Source organism: Cyanistes caeruleus, chromosome 2 (assembly GCF_971803275.1).
Source record: "Cyanistes caeruleus chromosome 2, bCyaCae1.hap1.1, whole genome shotgun sequence".
NCBI classification, from domain to species: domain Eukaryota; kingdom Metazoa; phylum Chordata; class Aves; order Passeriformes; family Paridae; genus Cyanistes; species Cyanistes caeruleus.
In genome coordinates, this window is record NC_141702.1 from 77,658,521 (window position 1) to 77,683,792 (window position 25,272).

At 37.1% G+C, this 25,272-nt stretch overlaps 1 protein-coding gene and 1 long non-coding RNA gene across 4 annotated transcripts in view; one reads left to right on the forward strand and one right to left on the reverse strand.

Annotated features, from left to right (window-relative positions):
- Positions 1-6,848: 6,848 nt before the first annotated feature.
- LOC147654944 (uncharacterized) lies at positions 6,849-24,781 on the forward strand. The gene is made up of 3 exons (XR_015283523.1): positions 6,849-10,329; positions 22,874-23,174; positions 24,433-24,781. It is a non-coding gene; the product is annotated as an uncharacterized LOC147654944 (long non-coding RNA).
- The window catches only part of TTC27 (tetratricopeptide repeat domain 27), a 113,704-nt gene continuing 98,493 nt past the window's right edge, over positions 10,062-25,272 (reverse strand). For 2 of the 3 annotated variants that reach the window (XM_086878082.1, XM_086878083.1), the window contains exons 16-20: positions 23,717-23,882; positions 17,548-17,745; positions 14,056-14,167; positions 13,342-13,442; positions 10,062-10,306 (exon numbers count right to left, since the gene is read on the reverse strand). In XM_086878082.1, coding sequence (XP_086734208.1) covers positions 10,184-10,306; positions 13,342-13,442; positions 14,056-14,167; positions 17,548-17,745; positions 23,717-23,882 — 700 coding nt within the window. In that variant the 3' untranslated portion in view covers positions 10,062-10,183. Of the gene's footprint in view, positions 12,055-12,372; positions 13,443-14,055; positions 14,168-17,547; positions 17,746-23,716; positions 23,883-25,272 lie in introns of all 3 variants that reach the window. The other variant, XR_015283517.1, reaches the window with a different exon arrangement.

Sequence of the window (25,272 nt, forward strand, 5' to 3'; positions counted from 1 at the left end):
AACCTCACTGACTAAACAGCTTTATTTTTCCATTCCTAAGATTTTCTGAGTGCATAAGAAAATATTTGCCTTCCCCCTCCCCCCACCCCCATTACTTGAGTATTCCTTTCTTAAGGAACAGAGGCCCTTCACTTAACACTTCAATGAGAAAACCCAATTCCAATCTCCCTTTCATTTGAGAGGAACCAAGGGAAAGCATCAGAAGTCTCTGCACTCCCATCCTCCTTCTTGAGCCTTTCCTGACTCAAGGGTAAACAGGGAGTAACCAAGTCTGCCAGGAACTTCCTGTCCAAACTCTGCCTGTGAAACCTGTGAGTTCCTCTTAAAGGACTGTGCTGGAGCACTGGGACCTGGAGAGATTTTCCAATTTCCCTGATTCCAGAAAAGCCATGCTGCAGAGGAAAGGAGGGTTCTGAGAAGATACACAGCCTCTCAAAGAGCATCCTGAAAACAAGACAGCTCTTAATGAGTTGCAGCAGGGAAGGCTAATGTGTGAGGTGGTGATTGAAGGCAAGGAAGATGCAAAAGAACCAGCAGCTGCAAAACTTGCACTATTGAGAGGGTGTTCCCATGATGCAGGGAGCAGGGTGTCAAAGATCCCTTTCATGTGACTACAGGTAAAGCTGTTATTCCTTCCTATAAGGCCCCTCTCAGAGTCCAGGGAAGAGAAGGAAAGATAAATAGGAAACTGTGAGGCCATTATCTGTCTCTTATGGATCCTTAGAAAGAAGAATTTGGTGGCAAAAGCCACAAGTAAGAAAGGAGCAAAGAAAAGCAGGAATGGCTGTGCATGTCCCCTGCTGTCAACAACACACTTATAGCTTGATGCCTTTCTTGGGCATCAAAGTGCTGGAAGGCAAAGGAAAAGACTGATGCCCGGACAAGTGGGCATCCTGTTCCTTGCATGGTTCTGACAATAGCTCATGGAAGTTTTCCTGCTACTGTGGCTTAGAGGCAAATAAAGCAAATAGGGACAAGGAAAATGTTTGCATATTCTTATCTAGATCTTATTCGTAAATAAAGTCTGAAAAATAATTCAGATCTCTCTTAACTGGGATTCTTAATGAGAGCACTTAATGCTACATCATCCTTTCTAACCACAGACACAGAGCTGAGCCCTGAGATCTTCCAACCCTCCCACCCCATGGCTGCACTACAGTCAATATTTATGAGTGAGACTTATAAAAATAAAAAAAAACATAAAAAAATCCATGCCCTCATTCTGCCACAATTAAACACCATCTCCAGAGCGGTTCTGAGATCACTGATGGTATCAAGAGCAAACGGGACAGTAATTTGCAAAGACATGTTTGCATTGTTTGCCTTTAAAAGGCACAAACCCGCACACATACGTGCCCTCGCTCATACACAATTCTGCCAAGCATTACAGCCAACATTATTTTTAAGCTTCTGTCAAATAGATGCATGATTGCTGTGGGGATTTTATATGTTGAAAATGTCTAGTATTATTTCAGATATTTTCCTCTTAAATTTCTACTTTTTATTTTTAATTATTTTTCCGAACAGGTTTTGAAATGCTCACAAAGCCTAAACACATTTAAGCTCACAGAAAGGCACATTTCAGGTCTGACAAGACTGTGTTTAAGTAAGTTTGAAGAATCACTGATTTTTCAAGGATACTTCTAGTTCTTACTATAGTGTTGGGTTTTGGCCTGATAAATATACACACACACACACACAGAGGTAACTTTTCTCCACTGCATCCAGCAAGAATATGCAAATGAATCAGGCTCACATGCAGAACAAGTTATGAGAGCTACTGTTTTAAACTGTGAGGCCTCAGTTTTAGGAAGCATTCTTTACACTACAAATCCTCAAGAGAGTAGAAAGGCTATTTCACTGAGTTTCTCAGGGGAAGTTCATGGCCTCTGCATTTGACAGATCAAAATAACACTGCTGCTCCATTCCTGAAGTGGTGATGCAATATTTTCACTAGAACTCTCAGAAAGTCCAAAGAAAAAAACCAAAACACCCTGGATTAAATTTCAGTGACAATAAATCAAGGCACGAATGCTTTTAACAACCCAAATGCAATTGCTTGTCTGCATGTAGATACTACCTTACCATCCCATAATACAAATCCCATTTGTTTTCACTGATGCAGAACCTTGTTGTAGAAATGCCATTACAGCAAGAAGCAGCATAAGGGAGGATATCAGGTTTTCCTTTGGATTTATGCCTCGGAAGGTAAGCATATCTGCACTATATCCAAAACACATGCAAGCAGGATGTGACAACATATCCCAGTTGTGTTCACTGTTGTCACAGTAAGGTACCTTCTCTAATTTCCCAATACTTTCACAAAAGTAGACTTGTATGAAAAATAAAAATAATTTGCAATGTGAAAAATAACTTCTAGTAATTTCTAGTAATAATAGAAAGTAATAACTTTCTCATTTTCTATGAGAAAATGTCCAGAAAATATCTAAATACCTTCCAAAGTTTCTTGGCTCAGCTCCCCAAGCTTCCCCATGTAGCATCAAACTGATCACTCAGCTAAAGGCATTGCTTGCAAAATAACACAGGATTTAACTGCTTTTAGAAAGGAAAAAAAAAAAATATGCAAAACTTTCCTTTCAGAGACCAGTCCAACAAACAAATCACCCTACCACAGTGTTCACAAAACTGGTATCTTTTTCACTCAGTTAAGCCTCATGGAAATAATAAAACCTTAACCAGTAATACTAAAATTTAGCTTCAGGCAGAATGCTTGAAAGAGCATAAACCAAAAGCTCCCATGATATCCACAGGAGACCTGGTTATAGCCAGTGATATTATGCAGCAGGCACTCAAACACTGCAGTAGCAGGTGGGAGCATTCATGTGCAGGAATGATAAACTAGGAAAAAAACCCCCCATAATTCCAGACACGTCACCTTGGGAAGCAGAACATTCCAGATTGCTTTGCCTAGCCTTGAGATGGAGGGAGGATCACTACAAACAAGAACAACACAAAAGCACATGTCTCAAGTGGTCTGCAAAACCTGCAGTAAGTTAGGTAGTTGCTGTAACCCAATCAAAGCAGAAAACACTTGGTTTTATCCGAGAGAGTGAGGCACTCAAGAGTATAATTGACACAAGATACTGAGGAAACAGGATAAGCAAAGGCTTAACCTCAGGAGATTGAATCTTTGTCCAAGATGTTCAGGAAACTTGGAAAAATACTGCTTACCTCAGTGCCAATCCTCCTGATTAAAAGCTTGCCAGAAGTTTGCTACAGTTCTGGTTAGGAACATATCAGAATCTGTATTTCACAACTCCTGCAGTGAAACAGCACGTGCAGGCAGCAGCGAGTATCTCACTGCCTGTCCCACCTGTGAATGGCATCACAACACTGCGTGTCCTTGGTACTATCACTGCTTCATTTCATTCTATGGACTTCACTTCTCCCATTATTTCCATAGGCTAGTTATTTTTTCTTCCTCCATTAATTTATAAATTACACAGCAATCAATTTACAGTTCTGTTTGAAACTATGTAAGTTCTTCTACATCAATTCTTTACAATTGGCTTTGTCCACCTATCAGCTTTCTGACAGATAAAAAAGGGCAGTAAAAGCCTTTGTGAAGTACAGACCAAATGCATGACAGACTTCAGCTACAAAAAACCCTCCTCTGCTTAGCATGACAGTAAGTTAAGATTACAAAAATGATCTGATTTCAGTAGCTTACCAGGATTATGAATTAATTGCCTGTTTTTCACTTGCAAACAGAAAATGCAGAACAACTCATGCTGTGTTCACTGTGCTTGGCTTTAGGATTGCATAGCATTTACAGTCAAATTAAAAATCTCTCTAACAGGAGGTAATAGCACTGACAACAGCAAAACCTGAACCATAGAAGATAGACTGCTACAAATAAAACAAGTAAGAAAATTGCAGGTACCTCTGGAGCATTCCCTCACAATCCCTCAGACCACATGGGCTGTTACAAGTCCTGCAGTACACTGATGTTTGTGCCTGAAAGTTGATTCTTTCAACTCTGGACTTACCTTTCTCTCCAACTGCATGTGTTGGTTGGTGTGCTGCAGCTTCTGGTTGGTCTGCCATCTCCCTCTGGTAATGTATGGTCTGCTTACGTACTGCTCCAGCTTTTACTGAGGAAAGACTTGAGCTTTCCTGCCTGATGAAGAGTGCTAATCTTTATTTCCTTGTTTCAAAAGTTCCACAGGGACCATCATCACCATCTCTGGGCTGCTCTTCCTCCACAGTCTGAGTTTTCTGGCAACACTCATGATGCTCTTAACTCCCCTTAAACATAAAGGTACTTGCTCTCTTTCTCATCCCTAAGGGGCTCAGCCAAGACAGAGGGGGAAAATGCCCTTTTCCCAGTCCTCCAAGTAACACTCATCTCACTACAAATTAAATTTTTCATGCTGCTGCCAGCTACTCTCTACAATAACTGCAATCTTAGGGTCCTTGCTAGCATCTCTCCTATCAAGACCTCATAGACAAACCTTAAAGAAGGGAAGAGAGAGTATAGGGAGGGAATGGTGGGATAGTACTGCTGGAAAGGGACAAAATGAAATTGCTGTGAGGCAGAAGCACACAAAGAACTATAAAAATTAGAACTGGTTTTCCAGGGACCAAAGGTCATAAAACTGGCAGAGGGCTGAGAGATCACAAAGATGGGCAAGTCAAGTCTGAGAGGGTGGAGAAAGAATCACAAAGGTAGTTTCTGTGCTTACAGGATGACCATTCCAATGAGCAGAAACTGAAAAGCAGCTCCTAAGCAGGAAAAATCCTTGGAAGTGGATGTAATGATTGCACCTAAGACAGAAAGAATATGATGCTCTTTTAGAGATGACAGTGGAAAAGAGCTGAATTGTAGGGGTTAACTTCTAAAAGCAACTTAAAAAAATGTAGCTGCTTCACTTCAGCAATGATGTCATTAATAGGCTAACTTGCAGTTTTGAAGATCTTCATGCTGTTAATCCCTGTTTTCCATTGCATGGTTCTTGGCTGGTACTTCTTTGCCTGGTTTGTTACACTGATTTTTGGCCAAGAACACTTGTAGTTGACTCACAGGTCACTGAGGTTTAAAATAAATAAGAAAAAAAATTGAGAAGGGACATATGACATCACTGGTGATGAGAAGGTTCTTGGTGTGTTCTGAGAAAACATTCAGGTCAGAGAAAACTGGAAACAGAAAAATGGACATTCATACTTAGGTTAACTTGGAAAACAGTTCTATAAATAAAGCAGAGTTATTTAACATAGATTTTTAATCCTAAACCACTCTGTTGTTGCAGAGGCTCATTTAAAGTTTATATCAGTATTAGTGGATTAAATTTGTAATAGGTCATTCATCTAACTCAGCAGAGAAGAGCAGCAATTACTTGATTTGGCATCCTTGTCTTGCTCAGTGAAGAGAGCCTGAATGCACAAACTTAAATTTCTTGCCTTAATGAGGGAATCAAAAGTGCAAAGGAAAGTCCAAAGTGTGAAAGGACAAACGCTATAAAAATAGGAAAACAAACCAAACCAAAATGTCCAACAAGATAGCTGCTGTTGTTTGATGGCTTTCTTTGTTTAAAGAGGAGAAACAAATTCACTTTAGCTACAGCATATAAGCTGCTCCCAAAAGCAAAGTTGTCTCAATTTTCAGTAAGGAATTCTAACAACATGCTGTTAAGTTACCAATTTTCAACTCATTTGCTGAAAACCAAATACTGTCACTAATAATGATTAGACTTTGGTCTTTGAAGGATATCAATAGTTAAAAAGAGAACCTTGTGCTACTATGTTCAGCCTATAAAGGATAACTCTTTTATTAGTGTAGCTGAAGGATTAGTATAAATGTTTGTCTAATGAATGCAGCTACTATATTTGAGCACATGCCTGAATAAGCTACTGGTTGATTAAAACCTATCTATTTTTAAGTGCTGCAAAAACTTGCCCTACTGCAGTATTACATTGGGTTTTGTATAAATGTAAACATTTTATTGCTGGTAACTTGTGAAATTCACCTTATTTGCAAGCAATACGCCTGAAACACGTCATGTAAAATGTACAGGAATGATCTTCCAACATCTGGTCTGACTTCCAGTCTCTCTAATGCATCCAGCTTACATGAGATGTACCATTCTGTAAATGTACCTCTTACACTTACAGAATAACTGTTTCTGTGACAGACACAAGATTCTATGTATCTGTGTATGTGCATATTTATATACACATATTATATAATTATATACATATTTATACATGTATATAGACACAACATAAAAAAAGAGTATTTTTTGAAATAATTTTTGAAACACAAAGCACTTAGTTTGAGTAATCACATTGTAAACAGCTCCATACAGTCGATGGCAATGTTTTCATCTTTACAGTAAGGTATTTTCTATCAAATTCCAGTTTATTTTTAAGTTCAGAGAATCCAAGTTGTACCCTATCAGCTGTTACCTTTTCCCTATTTTGTATGCACTTGTGGTATGGAGCTCAGCATGAATGCAGATGAAGAAAAAATTAGGTACTTGTATATTATTTTAATTTGTATTCCTCTAGAAATAGAATGAGTTTGTTTAGCTTCCTTTTATCTCCTGAAATACATGATGTCCATCTGTACTGTCAGTCACCGATATTGAGACAGAAATACTGAACAGAAGAGCTAAATCAAAATAATTTCAAAGGGACTTAATAGCTTTTCTAAAGCAGAATAAAATTAATACCTGGTTTTTTTTCTGTCTAATTCATTTTGAAGAGGCATAGTTTTGACCAGTTTATGCACACATCCAAACGCTGATCTTGTAAACGTGTCCTCTGTATTTGATATAAAACCATTTTTAGAACGGAAAAATTATTCAAAGCTTTATTTCTTTCCATAGTTTTAGCACAGAGCTCTGCATGAATGATGGGATGAGAGCTGCCTGCCTTTCTAAGTGCACTGGTCAGCATGGTGGAAGGAACACCGAGGACAATGTGACATGGAACACAACATTTACTGGCCTGTACTTGAGATGACCTGCCTGAGTCAGTGCAGCCCCACCAGCCCTAAGAACATTCACTTCAGCTCATGAGTAATGTCTCAACCCCCAAAAAAACTTTTGGTACCACACCCAGCCCGACACAGCCCTTTGGGTGAATCAGAAGATCTTCCCTGGGTTCTAACCACCAGGGGCTGAAAATACATCATGTGTTGAACCATATTAGGTCATTTAGACCACGGAAATTAATTCTTTTTCATCCATCATACTTCCTGGCTTTATACTCATCTTCAAAACTCTGAGACAGTTGCTTTCCCTGTCTGGGTTGGTAGAAGTCGAAAAATCCAGACTCATTTGTTTTACCTCTATGTCATATCACATTAATAGCAGACAGACATCAAAAGGGGGAAACCCCAATACTTCTAAAGTCACAAAGACAAAAGAGAGTGGAAAGTACCTGAAGTTCTACTGTGAACTGTAAGCCATTCCTGCAACATATTGCTTAATTGAGTCCATGCTACACTAATTAATAATCGGTAGCATGTGCTGCACATAGAGCTTTGAGAAAATAACAGAGGGGTTAGAGAGGTATTTGCAGATGTGACAACTGTATCAGGAGAGAACTGTCCAGTTTTGATAAACTCTCAAGAATTCTGCAGTTGTCATGAGAGTGATCCAAGTAAGAAGACAGACACTCCAAGATGGAGATCTGAAAAGTCTGAAGTCTGTTTAGGAAATGATTCTTCCTCTTTCAATACTAGCCAGATTTTTTTTTGACAGCCAGAACTTTTATAGAAATATTGTCTTCAGGACAATAGTCTCCAAAAGCTATTCTGAACCAAATGCTGCTGGCATGAACACAGAAAATCAGTACCATACAAAACTGACTCAGTTTTTGTGGCTGGAAAGTTTTAAAAGGCCTGTTGTGACCTCCAGAGAAACAGTATGGGCTCACCTTGTACCTGGGGAAGATTAGAACACCACCAATACACAGGAACAGGTAGCGGATACATATCTGGTAGAGAGATTTACATCAGATGTTCAGTCTCATGGATAAAGTGGCTGAGGTCTTCTGGCATCATGATCTGCTCTGAAAAGCCAGACTCCTAAATGATGTGTCACCTCCTGCCTTGCCATCTTTCACACCATTGTCTGTACGTATTTAAGTTGCGTATTTATAAGTCTCTGCAGACATCTCCCCTCTATTACATTAATTGTGACAGGAAAACTGATGTGCTGTCCTAACACAGGTCATCCCACTCTACAGGAACACCCTGTCTGTTGTCACTAGGCTTTCCCTGTATTAGGTGAAAGGCAAAGCAGTTTACATTCCATGCACCTACAAAGACAGGGAGGCACAAATGGGGAAAAAAAATCTGTGCTGAGAAAACATGTGAAGCACTGTCAGGAAGAGACACTGAAAGAGCAGAATGACTTTTTCACTTGACCACTTTAGGCAAAGAAACAAAAGAATTTTCAAAAGAACAAAATCAAAGGGAAAAGGACTTGAGGACCTTTGCACAGACTCTTTTAATATTCCACATGAAGTGTTAACTTCCCATCTATCTTTTTTAAATGCTAGGCAGAAACCATTACACAAAAATGAACATGCCTTCATGTCCTGCACTGCCAAACTGCAGCTGTAAAAATGTCTCAGGTAGACCCAATAGAATTACTGCCTTTTAAATCAAGACAATGGAATTCAAATCTCATGTTTTCAAGCTAATAATGGGATATAATTCTGGTTTAAAATTTGCCATAAGATTGTTACGAAAATTGAAGATTTTTCTGCCACTGAACTAATTCCACACCTAAACCTTTTCTTCCCAAAAAAACTAGTGCTGGGAACAAAAGAATAGTTTTAAAGATAATTTATTTTCCTTAGGGAATAAGGTTACATCAAAACACAATGACATATCAAAAAGATGGTAGTGGTGCTAGTCTGTCACAAAACTCTCAGCCCTTTTTTTTTCCTCATATGTATCAGCAAAATGGGAGCAGCTAAAGCAAACTCCCCCTGCAAAAACTTTAATGTCTCCTCTATTTCTAGGCAATTTCAACAAATTTTGGACCCTGCTGTCCTTCACTAGGAGGTAAACTTATCACTAAGATGGCAATTTCTGTGGGAACCTCATGCTTAAATACTGTCACCAAATAGTTTATTCTCCATTCTAAGAAGCCTTACAAAGATGTGCAGCTTTACAAATGTGTCAACGTGGTTCACTCCTTCATGCAACAAAGTAACATGCATGTACTGCTGCTTCAAATCCAAATAATTATTTGGTTTACTTGTACCTTCTGGCCTTCTCTTCAGGGAGAAAATTCTTACATTCAGCAGCAGATCATACCACGGACTGTACAAAGCCAAAATATAGATAACCACACCATTCTCATAGCAAGGAGCAAGCCAAAACTATATATGTGAGGGAATTATTTCACACAGGTTTCTGGAAAACTCTGAAAAAATCTTATTTTAAGAAGAGCAGTACCAAAGATGCTGAAAATTGAAACCGTGCAAAATAGTCTAGATGAAAATAAGACACTTGGGTCTAGTCAGATGTGAGTATTTTAGATTAGACTGCAGTTTTATTGCTGCCTCAGTGGAGGAAATCCCCCTGCCTATAAAAGGCCCAAATAAAGTATCAATCAATTGCCCATGGGACACAAGTTATGGATATTGAATACGCCAATACTGCTTTAAGTAACAACTGTTTGCAAATCCTAATGCAACAAACAGCCTTCTACTTAAACTGTATTACCTGAAGAATGAAAAATACTAAATTCTTGTTCTTAGGACCCCACTCCCACCTTATAAGCACTGAATTAAAATAGGAAATAGGCTGGGCTCAGCTCCCAACTCCACTGCTTGCTTCTTCCCCAGACCAGCAACTCCCCAGCTCCCCACCTGGGCAGGGCATCCTCCAGCTTCCCAGCACCAAGGTGGATGAAGCAGGTAGAACTAATCCTCCATAATCATCTTACAAACATCAGCAGCTCTCTTTCAGGAAATCTGGGGCTGAAGAACCAAAACATGCAACTTTTTAAGCCAGTGGGACCAGGAAAGAATATTAAAAGGCAGCCGGAACTTTGAAAAAAAGCTGACAAGAACAGCACTGTACAGAAAAATGTTTATTGAGAGTGTTGTTGCCTGAGAATTGTTACCATTTCATCAGCAAAAGCAGTGGCAAAAGAAACATGTCATTATCATCATCCCATCCGGAAATTTGGTCCGTATGTCAGCACTGGTCTCTCAGCTGGTTGCTCAGCTCCTGAAGTTCAGCAATCATGTTGTCCATAGCTGTCACCTCATCAGCTATTTCACTGTGAACCTCATTACTTGTTACATCTATGAAAAGTTGCTGCATAACAAAAGGAAATACTTGTAAGTACTTTATAAATAAATACCTTTAAAAGATACATACAGATTTTCCTCTTTCAGGGGAGAACCAAAATATAAGGAGCTCATCATATCATATAAAATCAGTATAGATGGCTTTTCATGATTTTGTATACTATGATGGTATCTCTCTCTAAGCAAAGGTCCTTTCATGGCTGATAAATGGAAATTATTCACACACACACATATAGACACATATCCTGCATATAGATCCATATCTGTGCCACACACCTGATATTGTGCCAGAAGGATCAAATCCTCCTGTAGATGTGGGGTTTCTGCTCTGACCTGACTGCCTATGCTGACTCCTGACTCCACTGAAAGTAAATGACTTTTTCATGAAACTCAAATTAGAAGAAGCATCTCACATTCTGTCACTGCATTTTATAAGCCCACCTGCTGACAAATTGGTTGTGAATTTTAATGACCATTTTCCCCAGTTTCATATTCTGTTGCTTCATTTTTTCCAAAACTTCAAATAAACATTTTTTCACATTTGATGTCAAAACATCCCTGGGTGGAGGCATTCACCTGTGTTTAACTAAGTCATACCAGAGAAAACAAAACACTACAGAATAATAAAAATAGATTGTTCTTAAAGACCTTAAGACATTAACAGAAACAAAAAAAGCGCAGCTAACTTGTGAGCAATCATAATCTTCATCTATTTAGTATTGAGGCTGTGTGAGGTACCACTACACAGAAATATGGGGAAGGGGGGACACCCAAACATATGTTTTCCCTTCCTTATGTAAAGGAAGAGTGATTCACACTTCATTTGACACAAACACAAAGCCTACATTTAGAGACAAAAACAAACTGAGAAAACAAAAGTTGCTCTGGAGTACATCTGTACATCATTATATCATCAAAACATAATGGGATAATTCAGATATGTATATAAACAAAAATGTACTTAAAAAGGCTTAAACCAAGGTATTCACTGTGCCTCAAAACAATCTTTTCACTGAAATAGGGAACGTCTTACACAAAAATAGGAACATGTTCGTGCTACAAGTACAGAAACTTCTTTGACTTTCAGCCCCAAAATCTCACACTGAGCGTGACAGAAAAGTTTGGTAAGTAAGGATGATGTAATTATTTTATCTTTCTCTTTTTTTTTTTTTTTCCTCTACACACAGTTAGAGAAATCTATTCAGTTAGAGACAGCCTGGGGAAGTTTTAAGCACCATTTCTGATCTGCAGCCTTAGGCAGATTGTGGGTGCTTCATGAGTCTGGCACAATACAGGAGCTCAAACATCAAGGGACGGAGATCCCAGAAGCAGTGACATTGTTCTGCTGATTTGCTCCAATTGCATGTCCTGACTACAGAATTTTGGAAGTTTACATTTTCTTTAATCATTTATTTTCACTGTTCTTTTATACCTTCTGAAATCTTTATTAGTGAGTCTGCTCTTAGCCCGTTTTTAGAGTGCTTTTTTCAGCTGAAATTAAAAATGAAAAAAACCCACCCCACACTAATATTGACTCACAGGGCCGCAAAATGAGATGCAGTCAAGCTTGGACAGGTATAAACAGTGCTAAACTGTTTGTGCATATGATCTGACAGAATATGACACACTTTGAAAATTCATTATGACTTGAAATTAAAAGTAAGATGGCATCTTGGAAGGGATGCAAAATCACTGAGTTCAGATAAAATACTTCATTTCTAATATGACAGTTTTCTCAGAAGTACCATAAAACCACTTTCCAGTGATGCCCTGAACAACAACAAGCCTTTGCTCAGATCAAACAGGAGATCGCTCATGCAGTAGCCCTTGGCCCAGTCAGAACAGACCCTTGTTACCTCTTCAAAAGCCGGAAACTAAACAGAGTAAGAGAATTCTGTCTGTACTTCTTAAGGGGGTGTTTACAAATTGAATTCACTTTTTAATGGTCAGATCTGCTGTCAATTCTTAGAAATGACTGATAATTGGTCAGGAGAAAAAACTCCCGTCAGCCACCAGCAGCTTCAACTTCCCCTCTTTCTAAGCTGTCTTAAAGGTAAAGCTACCCCATGACACCATTAGCTACCAATAATATAGATGTTAACTTAATTGATGCCTTTGAAACATAAAATAGAATTTACTAGACTCATACATTCTTAATCTTTTACGTGGTCTTTCATAATATAAACTACCTGTACTTGTATTCATACAATTTGTCATTTAGTGCTTTCTCTACAGTAATACCTGTATATAATATACAGGTATAAATACCTGTATATAAAAGCTGAGTTACAGATCCAGTTTGTGTTTGCTAATGCAACTTTCCTACGTTTTTATCCTTAAAATTAAAGGACTTAAAATTAAAGGAGAGAAAATGAGCCAAGTTTAGCACAGTGATGATGAATCAACACTTTGTAGCACAAGCACACATTATAAAACTTCAGCTCTGTGATTCACAGTTGCTAAATCCCCTTCACAAAGTCAGGACAAATCCCTAATATCTGTATTTTAACACAAAAAGTATTTTTCCAAGTAATTGGTATTTGAATTGGTAGGGTATCCACAAAAAACAGATTAAAAATTACTTCCATCTTTTAATAAATAACTCTTTTTAAAACACTGCAAGTGATGCCAAGCAATCTTGACACATCTGGGTCTTTTCTGCAGATTTAGATCCATTTTTCCTGAGACTACCTAGTTTATCCCATGACTACTCACATTAGAAACAGATCTTTGAAGTGACTGATTGCTTTCAAACATTCAAATCTGTTCGCCCAAGACTTTAAGTAAAATTCTACCTTACTCTAAAATTTCAATGCTTCCTCTTAGAACAGTATTGCAATCAAAGCCTAGCAGAAGAAAGGAAATAAAAGTTTAGTTAAAACTGGAATCCTTAACAGCACAGAGATGAACATCCACCTGATGATGCACTGAGACAGGCAGGTATTATTTGATCTATAATTGATTCAAAACGGAGAAATTCTGGCAACAGAACAAAGGTTCCCAGCTTTCAAACAAAAATTCCTACCTTTCAGGCATTCCTACCTTTGCCTTGGATGACAAACCACGTAAGTTGAGCCGAGCTGAAGAAAGTATCTGCAAAGCTTCCTGACGATTAGATTTGTTCTTGCTGCATTTTATAGCCACTAGAATCCAAACACAGAAGGACCCCAAAACAATAAAGCATTACCACTCTAGCAATAATATTTGAACAAAAACATTTAATTAAATATCTTGATACCCTCCATAGACTATTTTAACTGCATTATTCCCCCACAAAAAAAACCAGAAAGTAAAAAAAAAAAAAAAAAAAAAAAAAAAAGCCAAGTACTTTTGAGAAGGCAGCTCTAAATACAACAGGTATCTGTATCCTTCTTAAACATAAGTATCACAGAACAGGGAATAATCTTACTAAGTTTCATTCATTTCCTGACTGGCAAACTCAATCAAACAATTTATATGATGATCTGAGGACTGAGATGAACTGCAGATGCATTTTCACTTGCATTATGAAGTTGCTAGATCAGAAAATTAATTGATTCCATGTTTACCAGTCATATGTTTACTGACTCACCCTACACAATTACTGCCTCATTCCAAGTATATTTTTGTATGCAGTATCATGATGATACTCTCTGTTACAGGACTCCTAGTAGTAGGAATAAATACAATAGGTAGAATATTATTTTGCCACTAAGCTTAATAAATATTTGTTACACTCTTCATGAAAAATAAAAGTCCTTTTCAGGCAGAACATACCATGTGCAATCTCTATGGCTCCTTTCACCACTTCCTTAAAAGAAGAAACATCTTTCTCCCAATCACTTGATTGAATTTCACATTTATGTGCCTTAGTGAGATACTGCAGTGACTGCAAGGAGGAAAAAAAAAATTATCAGTATGCCAGAAAATCAACTAGGAGACCAAATTACTTTCAAGTATCTACAAGATTAGTGGTGAATCCAGAAAATGAATCTATCTTTACTATACTTAATTTCCTGTGAGTTGGCACAGCGTCCTCCTCTGCAGCATTAAGCACCAGCTGTAACACAGATGTTCCTCACCAATGCTGCAGCTCGAGTATGAGAAGCATATAAAGTAACATGTATCTAATTTTTATCTTTTAAAAATCTGTCTAGACTGATGGATGTGACCCATATTTGCCAAGTCATTGTAATTAAATGCACGTGAAAAACAGAAAAATACTTGTATTCACACTTCAAACAGCAAATTCATATCTAAAAAATTATAACTGGATACACCAAAGCTTTCTTTCTCTATATGTAATCTCGGGAGATATGCGTTTTACAGATGTAGCTATTAGTTGCCATACTGCTCTAGTTCTCAGTGTGAACAGGGAAAAAAATGTAAACAACATGGTTTTTCTCCCATTAAGGAGAAAAAAAATAATTTTAGCAGAATAAATTAGTTTTTGCTTTTGAATTTTGTTTTCTTTCTACAGCATTAAAAACTGAAACAAATACATGCCAGAAGTTACATGGCTTAGTTCAATGACAACCCTCCAGCTATCTTTTTAAAGAGTTTAAGTAAAATATAAAAGAATAAAAAAAAAAAAATCAGTGTGGTACATATACATGAAGACAGTAAAGACTTCTGATTTTGAGGGTTGTCACCCCAGAAGCTTCCACTTTTTCTCTCCCACTAGAGTTCCAATCACTATGGCACAGGTGACTGAACTGCTCATGCTGCTGTAAATGGCAATAAAGGGATATTAAGTCAAACCAGAGTGACTTAATTTTTTTTTTTTCATAATTACCTAGGTTATAACTGGTAGTAGTTCTGGCAAGAAGAGGCAAGAAATTCCAAAAGAAGATAAAACAGTTTTTACAGCAGTGTGATTTCAGTCTGCATGTGTCTGAGTCAGAGCAGCAAATTAGGGGGGTTTTGCTGACAGATGTCAAGGAAGGGAAAGAATTCAAAGTCTTGTGGGCTGTTTGTTTGCACTTCTGGAACCTGGATTTATCCTGAAAGAAAACAGTTACGAGCTGGGGAAAGTTCAAGGAACATAAGGAATTCATAGCCTGGGATGGACCAGCAGGAAACTTGAAGGCTGGAAAGACTCCTCAGTGGGAAAGGTGTGGACTGGACTGCATTCAGTAGGGAAGAAAGAGGTGCTGAATGAGGTGGCAGCTCAGGTATATTGAAGTGTGAGAGTAAATATATGCTAAGCTAAAGAAAAAAACTCCAAAACAGTACCACAAACCCAAGCCTCCAGTAGTTCTACACTCCTAACTTGCAAACCTTGTCTAATGTTGATAGAGTTTACAAAGCACTGTTAAGTGTAGATCCTAGTTGTTCATGTGGCATCAGATATATGAGCAGAACAGAAAATTAAAAAAAGCCAGCAACAAAGACACTCTATTACAATAGCCAAATATACAAGATTGTTCTTTCAAATTCAGTGTTAGGAACAAAATTGGTTGAATATAATTAAACCCGAACTAAATTAGGTGCAGGATGGAAAGCTATGGAGTAAGGAGGTGCATGACACTTTCAAAGGTTTGTTCTCATCTCTTTGTCCTTTGATGCCACAGTACAGTAAGTAATGCCCTTTTAGAATTCATTGACCTTTTGCCTAATAAATGTGAGTGGCAAACTGACTATACATCTAAAATTTTTCTACAGATACAGTTATATTCACTGAATATCTGACTGATCCATGATGGTGATTGTGTCAGTAAAGCCAATATACGTATTTATATTTTTTACTTCATAATATGATATCAGAAATCAGTGATTATTAGGTGTATTAGAAATTAATTTTAACACTGTAAATTAATATATGCTGTGGCTGTAGGCAGTTTTGCTCTTTCATGATCTGGATCTATGGTACTGTCACACCAGGATATTTGGATATACATGTAAACATACCTTAAGTATTTATAAACATCATTCCATCTCACAGGCAAGCTAGACTGTGTGTTCCACAACCAGTCTGATTAGGAAACACAGTTAAAGTACTGTCTACTCTACAAATTGAAACCATGCTTTTAACTTGGTTAGTTAAAAGTACCATGATGTAACCAGATTCTGAAATGATTACATTCATACTATAGACAGGGCCTCTGCTGCTTTGCATGTCTGAGTAAGAATTTGAGGATATATTACAGGATATTGCAGTGTCTGTATTTCTGCATTCTAAATAGGCCAAATCCCTTTTACTGTTCAGCTGTAAAGAAAAATAGGGAACACAAAAGGGAGGAATTGGAGGTATAATAGACAACAGCAATGACTAGACAAGGCTCTTCACAGGGCAGAGCACAAAGAGACAGTGAACAAGGCACAAATGATTATAAATTTAAGCCCACAGGAGTACAATTTGTAGGCCTAACCATCTTCCTTGCTTGACATCAAGCAGTCTTCCAGAGAGGCATTTTTTGCCCAGGCCAAAGGCATACCCCCATTAGTAAACACATACTGAATGCTGACCCTGTGTACTTTCAACTTCAGTGAAGATCTGATAACCCTTAATTATTTTTGAACTGTGAATGGCTATTTGAACTTTCTGAAATTTAATATCAAATGCAAACCACACTTGAAGCACACAAAAAGTAAACACTTCTAGCAGAGCAGAGTGGTTATTCTGGAAATGCCATCAACTTAATTCCTTGGGAAGTGATAAGGACAAGAAATGGAAGTTAATACACCAAAAACAGTGATGGGTAAAGAGAAACCAATGGTTCAGCAGACTAAGAATTAAATAGCATTATTTAATTCCATTTTAAGCAAATTAAGAACAAAAAATTTCTACTCTGGGTAGTCAAACTGTGGTGTAGATGATTTTAAGTACATTCTCCCTTAGTGATTGCAAAGAGTGCAGATGGCTTATGCTGCTACTGGATCATGCCTTTAAGATCCATTTTTTTTAGAAGCTGCGATATCCTATCTTCAGAATCAAAGATCTCAATTTCAAAAAAGCCAAAAGCCACCATTTGATTATAGACATTAGACTGTTGCCAAGTTTCAGAATGCAAATTCAGGACAATACATGTGCTGTGATAGGATGTTTTGGAATGAAACACTGTAAAAAAAAAAAAGAGGGGTTTTTTTTTCCTCAAGTCCAAGGAAATGGATGTAAAACATCTTGCTCCTGCTGTGCATAATAAAAACATGTGCTGCAGGAACATGAAGAAAAGACAATGAAAAACATTATATAAAACACTTTAAAAACACTAAAGCAAAACAGGTCTGGAACAAGAGCATGTTCTACTACAGCACTGTAGTTCTTACCTTTTCAATATCTTCACCACTGTCATTTTCTCCATTTCCATAAAGTTGGGCATAAAGTCTCCAGATTGCCCCATCATTTGTCACTCGTGAAGTGACTCTGCCCAAGAGCTCTTGCAGTTTCCCCTTCAATCCACTTGATACCTCCCCAGCACGATCTTCCAGACCATCCACTACTGCTCTGACCAGAATAGCCAGCACCTTAAAAAAGCAGCAAGAGAGAGTTATTTCAACTCAAATCAACACCAGTATACGTAATGTTATCTCTAATATTTGGTCTCTATTAATGATTGTGCCATATGACAAGTACAGAATTTACTAAGAAATACATGGAGTAATTCAGCTGATTTAAACCTCATCTATATGGTTCTATGTTGATGAAGGTGAAGAGGCCAAAAATCTAAGACAGAAATTTGGGTAAAAGAAAGTGCACCTTCTAATGCAGTTATAGAAAGATCAGTAAACAGACTGAGCCAAATTAATTCAGGTATTGGAAAACAGTGTTTTTTACAGGACCTCTATTAAACAACCTGCAGAAAGTCAAAGATGTACAGTGGATAAGATGGAAACTAGAAGGCAATGGAATACCACCTTGGGAATCTGTTTTTAATGCACTAGTAAGTTACTAGTCAAATTAGTTGCATCAAACTCTTCTACAAGTACTCATTAGTTGCCATACTTTTTGAATCACTGGCTTGAGAATGTGGGATCTGACCCGCAGAAATGCTGAGCACATGCATCTGCTGGTGGGAGCTTTGTTTTGCATGTAAAAAATGCTACATCATACCAGTCTTTTCATCCCTAACTGGACCCTGAAAACTAGAAAACAGAGTCACTTTGCCTCAGTTTCTCCTCAGCAAAATAAGAAACAGCAAATGTAAATCAAAACAGTAGATCATATGATGAAGTAGAAGAAAATTCACCCCAGAAAAGCTGTGGCTTATCAAGTGAGTAATACCCATCCTGTGCAGTGCATGAGAAACAGAGACTGGGGAAGAAATAAGGATGAAGACAAAATAGAAGTTTCACCAGGCTTGCACTCAGGACAGGCCAGTAAGAACTGCACAAACACCTTCATGCTGGTACTTCTTAACTTGTGAGCTTGTCGTTTGGCAAACTCAATGCTTTAACATTTTTGTCTATGTGACACTAACACAATGAAATTACACTCACAGCAATATTGATATCAAGATAATAATAAAACTAACTCCAAAGATGACCTGTGAATAGCTGCAAACCCTACAAATACACACTGCTCTACTAAAAGCAGAATGGGAGGCATCCTCATAAATCAAGTTGCAGTTCACTGGCAGAAAGTAATGCAAAAATTACGGTATCATCGAAGTATATTACACTTAGAATAAAAACACACCCAGTTTAGCATTTGTGATATGTTCACTTTCCTAAAATAACTTTTCTTCTACAGAATAGCTCAATCACAATGCATCCCAAAAAATAGTGAGTTTTATCATATACAGAAAATTCTTGGCAGAACAACCCAAATCAAACAAAATGGCTGATAATTTTATTAAATAAATCTGAGTAATGAAGGAAGTGAAAGCAAATGTACATCTAACTGGTATCTTTTCAGAACTAATGGTATCACAGTAACATCTGAACGTAAGTTAAACAGCTCCTCTCCCAAAACCACAGCAGTCACTTATATTCCTTATAAAATGATATGACAAACTGACAGTTCCTTCTTTTCACAATCTCTTAAGAGTCACTTAAGATAACAGAAAATATGATAAACTATTAATAGTCCAAAAGTTCTGAAATTCATTTATATTCGTGATTTGGAATATAAAGCACCAAACCCCATCATTAACCAGGTCTTCTATAATGAGTTGCTAGAAAAACATCGGCAAGTGTTGATATTTCCATTACTACAGCACTGTAATAAAAAAAACATAAGAGGTGCAAGAAAAAAGACTGAACTATGTTCTCTCTTGACAAGCAACTTGAACTGGTCCTGAGGATTCATACACAGATGTATGACTTCTCAATCAGTTTCTCGGTTTAACAAAATAATTAATCGAGGTCCAAAATGTTAGTTCATGTGAATATCATATATAATCATCAAAAGTTCTAAAGCAAATGATATTTTATTTGTACATGAAAAAAAATAGTTTCCTTACTCAAGGATTAGGATGTAGCAACTGTAAAATCCCCTATTCCCTTTGCTTACACTTCTATCATAATAATCAATTTCCTTTTTTTGTAATCCATCATGTAAACTCTGGCACTACAGCAGTTAAAATGAAACTAATGTCAAGACCCAGATTAAAGGGTCCATTAAACAGTAATGACTCATTAATGCTACTCGGTAGTGCACACTTGTTACATAGTTATTTCAAACTGCAAGTGAATTGTACTAATCATCCAAAAGTATTAGCAGTGTCGCAGAGCTTTGCATTTAGGTTGCCATAAATGTTAAAATTTGTATCTTTGAGAGATTTTAAACTGCTATACATACTAAACTACTAGAGCAATGCTCTGTTGGCCCAAGATGCCAAAACAGCAGTGGGGGATTTTTTTGGTTGGTTGGGTGGTTGGTTGGTTGGTTTTTTTTTCATGCCTCTTTTAATGAGCTGGGCTCCATATGGCCAGAGAGTTCATGTTTAGTATGACATCATACTATCTGCATTCCTCCTCCTCCTTTGCTTTTGTGAATAATGTGCTTACTACAAACTGAACAAAAGACACTGTGAGACAAAATCTTAGAAACAAACCAAGTAATTTATAAATGCTGCGATTCTCATCAGTTACTCTCATTTCACAATTGCTCGCCAATCAACTCCTTTGTTATAAACATTCTCTTGGTCAAACCATTTCTAGATGTTTCACTAATACTAATCAAATTTGACAGTGCTCAAGAAAGATGAGAACCTTCAGACAACAGATCCAAAATGACAAATCTGCAGTCTGTGAGCTCTCCCTATTCCCCCTTCCAAATTAAGGATTTTATAATGAAGACAATTGTCATTAGTGAGCTACTTAAATGAAGTAGAGCTCCAGAAACTATTAATTCCTACCCTTGCTTTTCAAAATCCCATTGGAACATGTTCTTGTGGCCTTTTGTTAGAAATGGTTTGGTAACACGAACTGCTGAAATGAGGATGTTGCTTGATGGAAAGGGTACCAGAAAAACTTTGCTAGAAGCTCAATACCACAGAATTGCAAAGTGGAGCCCTTTGTCCATACTTCTGTATTCATAATCTTTGACAGCACATAACGAAGATATGGTTTCTGAAACAGTATATCTAAACAGTTTTTCCAACCACAAAATAACTTAGTCATTCACAGGCCTGCAGCATTCCAAGTAAAAAAGTTGATTGCCTCCACAAGCATGCATGTGATGGAAAGTAGTATAACCAGGAGTAGCAGAAACGTTCCAGGTACATTTCCTAGCTCACACCAGTAATTCAGAGACCAAACTGATGATCATAATAGGTAAGGCTTTCTCCTTGGGTACTTTTTAGTGAACGATTTACTAGTGGAAACTACAGGTAATTCAGTTAGCCTTTGTATTTTATTACACATAAATTGAAGGTTTTCCAGGTATATTTCTCAGCTTTGTGAACATTAAAAGATATATGGAAATGTGAAGAATTTTAAGAACCAGTAAGGAGAGAAGGCAATAAAGTGTGCTTTTAACATTTACACACAATGCTAGCAAAAGAAGATTTTGGAAACTGTCCTTTGCTGTAATCTTTTACTGCACTGTTGCTCATTTATAAAGAGCCCTTTTGCTCTTCCGTGTCAATTCTATCTGCAGAATCTGTGCATACTTATCTTCAAGCTTCATGATACCATGATTTCAGAACCTTTGCCACAGGGATGGCATTGTTAAAGAACTAGAACAGAACAGAAGCAAAATTTCCCAAATCTGTGTGCTGTACTCACAAGACTGGCACAGAGGACAACAATGGCCTAATAGAATTAGGCCTCACCAATAAGAATCTGAATGCTTTACTATTATTACAAGAAATCAATGATTTAAAAATATGACTTCATGCTATTCTGAAATAAAATAAAATAGTCTGATGTAACTACAGAAATCAAGGGTATTTCAAATTGTATATTCAATTACACATTTGTGATCAATACATTCAGCATCACAAGGGGGTATTCTGCAACACTGATTATGCTAAAAGCAGCTGGTTTTCACAAAGAACTGGAATCAATCACTCAACTTGTTTCTTCCAGTCCTGTGCATACTAATTTTTTTTTTCAATTCCTACCTTGTTTCTCTCATCACTATGTCATGTCACAGTAGTCCAACAATTAAAATCTGTGATGATGACAAATACTAAATAAAACCTAAGAGAAGATCATACTATGTTGAATGGAAATAATGGTGTTTGTTTTCATTTACTCATGTTCATAATTTCACATTGTCAAGATACAGTTGCACAAGATGGTTATAGATCATCCCTATTTAAAACAGTCCAGTTGGAAAAAAGGAGAGGCACACCAATTAATGGTGAACTTTGTAAACAATTTCAGCAGAAGCTTTTATATTTATCTGCTTTTTTGTTTTGCTATGGAAATTCTCTTCTCTTCCTTGTAAGATAATTGTTTCAAGCCTGAAATTCTCTCATCAGGCTCTGAGGTTTTTCTTGAGAACTAGTAAAATCCTCTTAATTGATGCAACTTTATTAGAAGTTACAATGAAACCCATAAAACACTTCACATATCAGAAGCCAAAGTTAAAATTAAGATGCAAGAAGAATTTAGGAAAGATAACATATATACTTCTGCAAAAGTTATAAAAGTTGTATGAGAAGAAGATGAAAAAAGCTATGCAACAAAAATAGAAATTTAATACAAGCAATATTTTCAAACCCTTTAACAAAATATATTACATAAAATTTGACAAATAACAGTAATAGGCATCTATATCATCTCAAAATATCTCAAATGGGTAAATATATGAAGAAACATCTACTCCTAGTTAGCTGTCAGTATGTTTAAAATAATACAGTAGACCACCCCTAAAAATGCTATTTTAAGTGGCAATAGAGAAAAAAATTCATTGAAAAAAGCCAACCATCTACAAGATACTCCATGACAGGCCCCACCAGCACTACAGTACTCTATACCAAACACACTTTTAATGTTTAGCTATATCAAACCTAAAAGATTTTAGTAACACAGATTGTTACCTTGTGTATGATTTGCTTTACTAGTAATAAGTATTGGACTCACATATAATTTGTTATTACAAAGAAATGTGAAAAAGGTATTTAACACCCCTGCCCCCCATGACCATGAGATGTTTCCACAGTTTTAACTAATTCTATCTGCTCTCTCTCCTCATCACTAGACTCAAATTCCCACGATCCAGGAAAGCTACTTTTCTCCTTTTATGGGACAAGAAACAAAACATACTTCTGGGATCCATGAGCAGCAGCAGCTGGTTTGTCTTACCCTGGTACTACACAATCTCCCTAAGAGCCCATAAGCTCTTCAACCAGATCTGCTAAATATGTAAAGGCTCTTGAAGGTGTTTTACTACCTTCCTTGAGAGAGTCTCTGGCTTGCCTTTCAAATTCACCCTGCTATATTCAGAATGTGCACAACCCTGCTTGGATCAGGACCTGGTTTCAATCGAGGTAACATCCCAGGTAGGTTCTCTAGATTTTGTCCAGAGCAAACACAAAATTTAACTAAACTGAACTAGAGTGAGAGATGAGTAAAAAGTCCTCTTTTATTTCCCTCTGTTCTTGTTATAAAGAATCAATATTATGACTGTAATGCATTCAATTTACTTTCAAAGGCTCATTTGTAGAATTTCCCAACACATGGGAAAAGCTTCCCTTTCTTTAAACTAAATAATTTATATTACTTCTGATACTGAGATATGCAGGAACAATATGGAAAGACGGGATTTTGCATTGCATTTTATGTAAAAATAGGCCTTAAAACTGCAAGGCTCATGCATGTCCTTTCACAAAGTCTGATGCAAACATTTTCAGTTTTGTCCAGTTTAATTTTAAATATTTATTCTTAGAATCCAAATCTCCAAAACAAAAACTACTTGCCTACATAACTTTATTGGCCAATGTATTATCATTACTGTTACCACTATCAGCAGCTATAAGCAATCTCTGCCTCAGAACAAAAATTAGCGAACATATAGGATGACTAAATATGGAAAATTCCCCACCTGTGTATCCTTGTATTTATCTCTTAAGTCCATGAGCCGGTGATAAGCTTTAATTGCTTCTGAAAACTCTCCAACGTCTGTACTGGTGAGAAGATAGTTCTCCCATATTTGCCAGTGCTCATAGTTGCACTTGAGAGCTTCTTGGAGGGTTCGAAATGCTTTGATCCTAATCAATAATAAAAGAATAATAGAAATTATTACAGAAGATTTCTACACTAAAATCAGTTGCCATTGCATCAATTAAAAAAATTGCTTATTAAAAAAAATCACATTTAAATCACAGCGTTATGCAAAAGCTATTGCTCATAATTTACCATACTGATAATCCCTCAATCTGGCCTATTGCAAACTATTTTGTATTAGTGCAACCACAACAATACACTCTGAGGTTTGAACAAGGTAACTTCTCTTAGCTCTCATAATTTTATTTTTTGCAAAAATTTATCATAATTGTGCCATCTATGTTTATACTTCCCTTTCCAAATTTTTAACTGGAACCATGGCAAAACAATCTTACTCACGCTGCAGTTGTAACACACATTAAAAAATTAAAAATCACTGAGTTCATGACAGATGCAGAATGGCATTGACTTATTTAATCACACAAAGGAAGGTTACTTGACAGCCTTTTGTGATTTATTTTAAACATTTGCACATGGCAAACATGCATATCCTCTGCAGAGAAGTACATAAATTTCAACTGTTTTTGTCCTTAGGTCTGCTCCCTGGCGCTGTACTGCTCGGTACAAATGTGTCAGAGTGGCCCCAAACACTACTTGGGTCATTCTCCAGTGGTGCTGCCCAAGGACCCATCTCATACTGACAGGAGAAAGTGTTATAAAGGTGGACAGCACAATTCCTGTAAAATCATCATCAAGTTACAAAGCATCTTTAGTTTTTCATATGCATCCAATGCAGGCAGCTCCCGACTATTTCCTTACCAAAGAAGAGCAGTAATGGCATCCTCTGGTAAGAAAATGCCATCTGAAGTATGTGTTGGTAAGGTTTGTGAGCTTACCATTTACAGCCTTAAACACACTACCAAGACTTGCAATAAATTTGAAACTTTAAAACAGCTCTGCTAGGGAATTGGAATGACACAGTTCTGTCTAAGAAACTGAAGTCTCAGTTGGACAGTGTCATGATATGTAAAAAAACCACAAAGGAACGCATTCCTTGAAATTAAAACTTGAAACTGAGCTTTCCTAGGCTGATAAAAAAAAAAAATATCCTCTTTGGGAAGGTATGACAATACATTTCTTCTTAATAAATATTATACAAAGATGGCCTGTTAGCAAAATTTGCAGGTCACTTGCTCTATATTGCTTGAGTAAGTTGTTAAAAGTGCTTCCTCTAAAGAACAACAGTCCAAAGAAACTGTTGGTTGAGTTTCAAAAAGAGAGTCCAAGAGAGTGTAAACATCCCAGCCAAGAAAATGTAATATATGAGTTATTGATCAGGCCATTAGAAGTTTGAAATAGCTTGGTTAGGGAAAAACATGCCAGTCCAAGGCCATGATATTAAGAGTTATCAAACAGACACAAAGAGAGTGGACT